Below are 9605 nucleotides of genomic sequence, written 5' to 3'. Positions count from 1 at the left end.
AGAGAAGAGAAGAGAAGAGAAGAGAAGAGAAGAGAAGAGAAGAGAAGAGAAGAGAAGAGAAGAGAAGAGAAGAGAAGAGAAGAGAAGAGAAGAGAAGAGAAGAGAAGAGAAGAGAAGAGATCAAGAGTAGCTGTAGTTGAAGAATGACAGTCAGCCTTAGAAGCCAAGTCTCAAAGTTCAGATGATGTGATTTCTTCATCTGGATCTGATCTGATCTGAGGGATGAATCCTCAGAACTGGGAGGGAGGGAGCTGTGGGAATTCCACCACAGCTGAGGAGACTGCTGAGAGCCAGTTTCCCAAACCAAGACTACAGACTGAAATTCCTACCTCTACATATCCATACTTCCATTTCAATTCATTTTCAAATGTAGATTTCCACCCCCCATCTATCTAGGAGCCGATCTTGTCTCTTTTACAGTAATTCCCTAAATATTTCAGATTACATAACTCCTTTAACTCATTGCAATAGAATCACAGAATCATAGAATGGTTTGGGTTGGAAGGGACCTTAGAGACCATCCAGTTCCAACCTCCTGCCATGGGAAGGGACACCTTCCACTAGACTAGGTTGCTCAGAGCCCAGTCCAACCTGGTCTTGAACATTTCCAGGGATGGAGCACTCACAGCATCTCTTGAAAACCTGTTCCAGAACAATGGGGTTTTTTTATTTGTACAACCAAAACATACATCTATAATTTTAAGACTCTGTAAGATGAATTCAAAGAGCTACTGAGAAGCAACTTGTGCCAGATTTCACCGTTGACACTTTTGACCTTGTGACTCCAGCCAGTCATTGTTCCTGAGAATAAGGTAAGTCATAAAGGCAGAATTGCAGCCATTGACTGGCTCATAAGGAAACACTGTCTCACCTGATAAAAGCAAGGAGCAATGAAAGGTGGGTGTGCAAATCACTAAAGGTCATTGCACCCACCTGGCCATGAGACATCAGTCGCTGTTAAAGGCAGACACAGCAGCAGGGAATGCTCTGTGCAAGGGTGCTGTGGGAATAGCTGAGATGCTAAAAAGGGACCAGGTGTAAGTTCTGATCACTCACCATGCTCCACCAGCTCATGTCCCATCTGGTTTTTTTTGTTGTTTTTTTTTTGTTTTGTTTTGTTTTTTTTTTGTTTGTTTTGTTTTTTTTTTTTGATTGCTCCAACTAGGACTCTCCAGCATAAACCCCAGCATGGTTGTGGGGACAGTCCCTGCCATGGGCCTCTCCCAAAAGGCAGCACAGAGCATAAGCACTGTGACACTATGCATCGTTTTGGCTCCTTCCAGACCTGCAGCTCTGTCCCAGGAATCTTTACATTGTGTCAGCTCCTTGCACTCTCCCGTGCCTTATTTTGGGGAATGCAACACTCCCTCAGCATCATGCTCTGAGAACACCAGGCCACAGGGCTGCAGTCCAGCCTCCATTTGACTGCAGATATTTTACACTGCTTCCAAATGTTGTAATTATACATCCTACACTTAGGTGGGCACCAGATGAGACCCAGGGCAAAGAGCTGTGAAAAGGAGGGCACAGCCAACCTGGTTTGGAAACAGCTTGATGCCTTGGAAGGCTGACCTGGAACAGAGACTGGACAGAGCTAGGGAATAAAGCAGGTATTTATTAAAAGGCCTCCAGGATCCACTTTGGGCAGGACAGGAGCCTGACCAAGGCTGCACCCAGGGTCACAAAAAGTGAATGGTCACAAAATGGCTGACCAGTCATGAGTTCTTACATTTTTATAACTTTTGGTCCATTTGCATATTGGGGTTTAATTGTCCAATTACAGCTTCAGGTTGTGAGGTCTCATCCTTCTTGTCCCTCCTTTCAGTCCACTGCTGTTTGTGCTTTTGGGCCTGAAAGTTGTCCTTGGTCTTCCGCAGGAAAAGGATTTGTTTTGTCTCCCTGCTCTGTGAAGGGAGCTGACTGGCACTTAATACGAGGCTCAGAACTGCACTCCTGGGCAGCACAGAAACATGCAAACTAAAACTTAAGGCATCAAGCTCACCCTGTAAACACAGGCTAGCCCCCATTACCTGGTCTGGTGGGAGATTGCTTCTTGATCCCTTGCATCCATCAGCATGGACACTTATGCTTTAACAGTTTCTTCCAAAAGAAAGAGGTTAACCTCCCAAACCCAAGCAGAAAAACACAAACACACACACTCTTTACCTGATATAGGCCTCTGTACTGCTTGGCCCTGTGATCTGGTCTTCCATGAGATAGGTGTTGTGTGAGGAGGACACCAAGTAGTGGCTGAGGGCTGGGTCATGTCCTGGTAAACTTTGCGGTGGGCCGGGTTGAAGATGTTCCCCTCGTCTGACAGCAGGTACATCAGGAAACCATCCTTGGTCATGGCATTGCCCCTCTTGGCTGCCAGGCAAACAGACAGAAAACCCCACACTGAAAATGTGACACCACCAGGTCATGTCACTACCTTCAGTCTCTGCTGGGGCCTCTGCTCTCCAGGAGATCCCAGAGGCAAAATGTGCTCCCCAGGCATTCAGTAAAAGCAAAGGCATCAATGTTCTCCAGACAAGGGTGACACCTTCAGCTGCCTAAAAATGCTTTTAAAGTGTCTTGGGTTGAAAAATGTAACCAAAAATGTGTATTCTATTTTCATCTGTTGAAGACAGTTGGGAGATATTGTTATTTATCTCTTGTAACTCTAGGGGTGGAAAGAGGGCAGATCCCTTCTGTTAATGGGACACCTGATAACACCAGATAAGGCAGGGCCTCCTTATCTCTTCCTGCACCCATCCTCCTCCCAGGGACATCCCCTGTGAATGGGCCATTGAAGGCTCTCACAGGACTGATAACATCACCTCATCCCATTGGGAGATGCTCCACCCAGCGGGAGGAGCCAAAGCCTTTCCACAGGGATAAAACAGCAATCCCAAACCCCAAGGGAGCCTGTTCCCAGTGGATTCCCAGAGGATGACTGGACCCTTTCTTGAGGATCATCTCTACTCCAACAGAGCCACATCTGTCACTCTGGGAGGACTCACTGCGGGCTGCTTCCAACACCCTGACCAACAGGGTGCCAGGTTTGCATTCTGACTCTGTCAGTGGTCCTTTGTACTATTGCATTTATCTTATTTTATTTTTATTTTATTTTTATCTTTCTTGTTGTTTCTTCTCTCTCTATTAAATTGTATTTCTGACTTGGAGTCTCACTGGTTTTGCTTTCAAACCAGCACATAAAGCCCCTTCATAAGCATGGCTTTTTATGACACTGTCCTTGATAACATCTTAAAAGTGTCAAAGACAGACCTTACCTCATCTGTCTCTAGAGATTTACAGCACAAAAATCTCCACTTGAGCATTTCAAGGTTTATTTGTGCCAACCCAGGGAAGCTGTCAGATGTCTAAACACAGTCAGATAAATCCTGTCTAGATTATCCAATGTAATACATGATTTGCAAAGAGGAAATACAAAATTACTCCCCGTTTTGAGGGACTGAACTAGATCTCAGTCTAATCCTAAAGCCTGACAGTTGCAAAACGTTGTCCCTCCCCTGAAGGAATAGCAGGACAGTGGAAAAACAGCCCATGATTCTGAGTTGGCTCTTTGAACACATCCTGCAAAGGTGCTCCAGACAGATGATTCACCCCCAGTCTGAGCAGACAGACAGTTCTGAGACTGCCTCCTGAACAGATGTCACCTCCTTGGCCTCTACTCAAGAGATCTCATCTGCAGGTGGCTTTACAGGTGGATCCCACCATCAAGGACATCAGCCTCCAGCTTCTGGAGAACACAAATATTGCTCCATTCTCAGCCTTGAAAAGCCACATGAGGACTTGGCATCTGAATAACCCATCTGAGTCTTTCCCTCAGGATTTTCATCATCCTCTACCCAACCTGTATCAGTCTCTCTCCTGCTGTTCAGTGCACCCAAAATAAAATTGAAGAGAGAGATTTCCCAGCCTGTCCTCCGCCCTCCTCTCCTGGAGCTCTTAGTGCTCCCCTAGGAGAATGGTGTTTCAGATGCAGCTGTGGGGAGAAAATAATACACACAACTCCAGGAAAAAAGCAGCAGCAATGCAATTCAGAGTTCATAAAAAAGCAAGATTTTGAAGCAAATCAGCCAGAATTTTCAACCTACCTCTTTCATTGGGCTCATATCTCTGAATTAAGGCAGGGGCAGCAACAACAGCATCTTCTTCCTGCTGTATCTCATAGAGAAACCTCACCAGGTTCTGGCAGGACATGAACCCTTCTGGGTTCGAGTACATTTGGAAGATGCTGTCTATTTCCCTCCTCTCTGTCAGTATCTTGTAAAATTCCTCTATCTCATCATCCTCCAGAGCCTCTGTCTTGGACTTGTCACAGTGCTGTAAACGTAGAGGGGAGAAGGAGTGAAAACCTTCTTTCCTTCTGGCATAGGCCAGCCGTAATCTGCACCAGGGCTACACAACGCAGAACACAAAATAATTGACAAGAGTTACTGGCCAGCGAGTGAGGAGCACGTGGTCAATGACAATGGTTCTCATTGACAAGGCCAATAGTCATAAACCAGTTACAGTTGTTAGCATTTATACATTATCAGTGAGCTCAAAAGCCTTGAGTTCCATCCCTTGGTGTGCTTCAGTCAGCACAGCTCAAAATAATCCAAGCACAAATTAAGGGTCAAAAGAAACGTAGCTCTTAATCTCAGGAGGAATAAAGGGAAACATTTAAATAATGATAGAGAGTTTAGCCAAAAATCCAATAAGTTAAGTGAAAATAACCCTCCCTTTGACCTAAGTGGCTCAGACCTCAAGAGGTTGTCAAGATTCACTGTAGGGCTATTTGCAAAGATAGCATAAAAAAATCCCACCACTGCTAAACATGTGTATGTTTAGGTATGAAAAAATCCACCTCTCCATGGAAATTTTCCATTCTCATCCAAAACTGGCCACGTAACAAAATCCCTACAGATTTCAAATCAGATATAATCTTCTCACAAGGAATTGTAATTCAGATTCTCCACCTTCCTCTGGGATTTGAACTTTTCCAGTAGATACCATCTCGGACAGAGTACCACAGCCAAGGACTTGATTGACCATGAAAGATGGGGCACTTGAGATATACATGTTAATGTCTCCATGAAGGACACAGCTTTTCCAATAACAAGTTTTTCCAGTTTATTTAAAATACTCCCAGGTTCAATTTTTCATCAGAAAAAACCACTTTCTTTTTCCTGTGGCAAATCCTGATATTAATTTTGTTGTTTGTTCCTAGCAGAATTCTTCAGCTTGTCAAACCAGAGGAATTAAATTGCTTTCCATCTTTGATCCCCTGTGACAAAGCTATTTTTCTGGCTTTTATGATGAAAATGCCTGTTTTTGTTTAACCAGTCATCACACTAATCTCAACCTAGCTCTGCCAGTGATCTCAGTGACGGCCACGGTGGCTTTGGCAGTGTCCCAAGATGATAAGGAGGGACTTTCATCCCCTGCAAATCTTTCACTACCTGTTTATGGAGCACATATAAAACCAAAGAACATCATGATGTCTAGCATTTCACAAACTGAAGTGACAGAAAGAAAGAGTTCAACCTGTTGTGACTTCAGAACCTGCTGGGCAGAGCTATGGGCTCATCTCAGGGATGGGACAACCTGTGATGTGCTCAGTACTACAAACATCTCCAAAATAATTTTGAGAGTTCAGGAACTGCTTTTCCTTTCTGCCTTCCATGTCTATGATCCTGTGCTGTGGCTCTGGCAGATCCCTCAGGCTAAGCTGAGCATGATGCTTAGCAACTGCAAAAGGAATATAAAAGTGGGAAGGCAGCTGGCGGAGATGGCAGGGATGCCGTGAATTACAAATGATCTTTTCTTTAAGACATGACAGGAAAAATGATATTTCTTCTAGAAAACTGACATTCTAAGTGGTGTGCCTGGGGAAGTTTATTCATTAGTTGCCAATAAAGGCTGTGATGAAAACAGGACAATAGCACTGGCACCAGAGTCAAGCTCTAGGATATCTAGATCAGATGCATGGTATAAAAGTGAGTTCCCTCTGTTTTGGCTACAAGAGGTCCAAATCAGAAAGAGAATCTCAACCCAAAATGCAATGTTTTACCTCCCATATATGCATCACAAGCCATAAGTCCTGAATGACCCTTGGCCTGCCAGCAAAAACACCTTTCTGATGCATCAGAATGAATATTCAGGTTGAAATGAAGTGAGCAATGAGAGGAGCTTTGCATAATTTCTGGTTGCATTGCAATACATTTTACTCAGGTGTCTCAAACCTAGATGTGGACACAGAGTCATGTGATGACAGGCAAGAATAATGTGAGAACATGCCCTGCAGCCCCCACTTGAGCCCCTGATCACCCTTCCTTCCTGTGACTAAATGAAGAAAAACTCTCTGAGACAGAAAAGATCACCCCTTAATAGGCTGTAATGCCCTAGTCCATCTAAACTGAGGCAGGATGCAAACTGAAAATTGCTTTAGGAGCAAGACAGACCCTTTCTGGAGGCAAATCAACCCTCAGGAGATCTGAATTTACCTTCAAAGAGCCTCTCTTTCCAGTAGCTATACAGCCTTGCCTAATGATGGTACTTCAACTAACTCCATGCGTTTTGAGGGGTTAATCAAGGTTTACCAATTACTCAGACTCTTTCAGCAAAAAGGATTAATTCCATCAAGTTTGCTCTCCTAGAGCTCCCTTGTAACTATTGTGACAGCAGAAGAGGTCCATTAAATAAGAGGATACTGTGCCTCTAAAATAATAATAATAAAAAAAGAGTAAAATATAAATAAAAATATCCCAAAGGTGGTTTTGTTTCAGGTTGTAGATGTGTGAAGATGTGAGAGTGATTCATCTCCTGTATGTGAGATGTATCCTTTAGGATAAAGACATTCACACCCTGGTCCCTGCTGGCTTCACCTGCACAGACTGCAAAGGAAGTGTTGGCAGCTACTTCCAGTGGAGACATCCAATTCTATCAGTGCATTCCCAGCCTTATTTCCACTCCTCCAGGATCTTCCTGGGCAGGGAATAAAGGATGGGATACACCAGCCAGAGTGGGTGGTACAACTGGAATATTTTGTGAGCTGAAATTCTTTAAGGTCTGCTGATGACCTTCCCCTAAATCCTGAGGAGTTACCAGAGTCTATAAAGCAAAGATAAGGAAATTTGGATCTCCTTTGGGGGAAGGCTGCCTGCTCACAAGGAGGAGCAGGAGAACTCCTGCCTGGTGCCCAAAACCACCCACATGTTTACCACTGATCAGAAAAAAACATTTCTGAAACTGCACACCCATTAATTCAAATCCTGCTTCAGACAGGATGGAAGTTTGGAAATTATCCAGATGGTTTATCTCACCTCAGCAGGATGGATTCTCTAGACAGAAACCAAAAGCTTAACAACTGAGAAATTTTCATCCCTTTCTTATCTTCTGATAGGCTCAGCCAGCAAGCTGAATCTTCAGAATTTACAAGTGTACATCCCTGACCAGATTAAATATTCCTTGGGAGTATTAAATCAATCAGACTAGTCCAGGCTTTGGTGCAATGTTGTGCATCTATCATGAATCTGGAAAGTTTTTCTTAATTTGCACTTATTTTGTTGTTGTTGTTTTTTGTTTTGGGGTGGTTTTTTGTTTGGTTTTTGTTGTTGTTGTTGTTGTTGTTGTTGTTTTTTGTTTTGTTGTTGTTGTTGTTTTGGGGTTTTTTGTTGTTGTTTATACCTGTCACTTTGCACCTTCCTCCTCTGAGAAGGTGAGGATCTGGGTCCACAACTGTAACCAAAAAAATTCAGCCAGACTTATGCATTGACATGCAGTTGTGGCACACAAAACTCCTGAAACCTCTGGGATTTCAACTTTGTTTCCTTTTTTTTTTTTGCATTATCCATGTTTGCATCTCATTTTCTGCTTCATGCCAAAATTATGAGGAAAGATCTTAACACACCCTCATCAAAAGCCTCATGCTGGCCCAACTTAGTGAGAATCAATTATTCTGAGCAATCAATTACTGAGCACCAAAACCTGAGAGTCCTTCCTTGGCACATGAAAAGAAGCCAAGGGTTCACTTTAGGTGAGGTCTCCAACCCAAGCTGAAATCTGTGGGACATTTTGACCTCAGCAACCAGCAAACCCTTTTTCTGCTTGCTCCCATTACCTGGAAAATCTTCTTGGCATGGTAGTCATCGACTTCAATGTTCACTTCTTTCAGGAAGTCTTTGAGCTCTTTCAGGCTCATCTTGTTGTCTTTGTTTTTGTCAGCTTTCCGCAGGCAGGTGTGAATCCAGCTGCGGGAGGATGTAAGGAAATCTTTCCAGGTCAGTGCCTAGCCTAAACACCTAAATACCTTCTGCTGCACATGGCAGGGGGGAAATCTTTTCTAAAGGCTCTGAGCCACCTCTCCAGCTGCTGGAAAAGCAGCGTGGGCCCCCTGAGCAGCTGACACCTCCTCCCCTTCTGCTCCCACCGAGCACAGTGATGCCTTGGCAGAAGGAAACTGTGCTGTGATACACGGATGGTGACCCGGGAGAAGCTTTCCACCATCTGGCCAAGGCTGGACCAGCTCTCTTTACCCTGTAGGAGTTTGTGGCCACAGCCAGAAACAGTTTGATTTCTCTTTTGTGACAGAGAGTACATTCTGCTCCAGACGGTTAAAAGGGGATAAATGAAAGGGGAAGAATGAAAGGAGCTCCCGAGAGAAGCTTGGTAAAGTCATTGCAATGGATTTGATCAATGTCCAGTGTGTCACAGTGAACACTGAACTCCAGAAGAAGCAGCAACAATCATTTTTTTAACTCATCCTCAGCATATTTTTAGGGATTTCTACCTATATTTCCTAAGAACTTTGTTGTGAGTGGAATCAAACCAAACTTTGTGGGTCTTGGCTTCTTCCCCTGATGAAATGCACAGGGTCTGTTACTGTGCTGTACTGTGAAAATACTTCATAAGAGCTTGGGTTTTAATCACTTTATTCATTTATTTCTATGGATCTGGAGTAACTGCTATAAGAATGATCTTAATGCAATGTCAGATAATTTAAACTGGATGCTCCATTTTCCTTCAGTCTCTAAAATAATGTAAGACGGTTGAGACACACTGCAGTTTTAAATACCAAAAAACTCCATTCCTTTTTCATCATGGAACTAACTGTCTAATTTGCTTTACTGTCAAATAAGAAAGGTCATCCAGAAAAATATCTACTTTTCAACAGGAAAAAAAATGATCAAAGTAAGAAATTGATCTCCAAGAATAACCTTCCATGTCGCACATAGGAAACAATGCTTCAAACTCATTCCAGAAAAACTTTAAAAAAAAAAAGCCCAATCTGAATGTTAATCAGAGTAAAGCTCAGGATCAGCAAATACCAGCTGAGGCATATAGTGCTGTAACATTTAAACTGGGCCTTTCAAAATGACCCCCAAAAAGGGCATTAACAGCCTGAGGAGCTGTAAACATAAATCTGAAACAGCGTTTACCAGAGCTACCCCTGCACTGAAGTATTTCCCAGTGATGGAGATATGTGTAAACTGTTAGTGAGTATTGTTTGTCTCATGGAAAGCTGAACTTTCTGACTTTAAAAATCTTGGCAGGTGCTAAGCAATGACCTCACCCCACATCCGTCTCAGCCTGGTAATATTAATATTCCCCTTCTT

The 9605-nt window shown here is 43.4% G+C and overlaps 1 protein-coding gene across 1 annotated transcript in view; it reads right to left on the bottom strand.

Annotated features, from left to right (window-relative positions):
• Positions 1-9605, bottom strand: part of PLCD1 (phospholipase C delta 1) — a 47066-nt gene that overhangs the window by 18372 nt on the left and 19089 nt on the right. Inside the window, 4 exon segments of the mRNA XM_063416723.1 lie at positions 2167-2254; positions 2257-2367; positions 4101-4329; positions 8111-8240. Coding sequence (XP_063272793.1) covers positions 2167-2254; positions 2257-2367; positions 4101-4329; positions 8111-8240 — 558 coding nt within the window.

This window comes from Prinia subflava, chromosome 1 (assembly GCF_021018805.1).
Source record: "Prinia subflava isolate CZ2003 ecotype Zambia chromosome 1, Cam_Psub_1.2, whole genome shotgun sequence".
Taxonomy (NCBI): Eukaryota; Metazoa; Chordata; class Aves; order Passeriformes; family Cisticolidae; genus Prinia; species Prinia subflava.
Note: the sequence above shows the minus strand (reverse complement) of the source record. Positions and strands in the feature narration are given on the sequence as shown.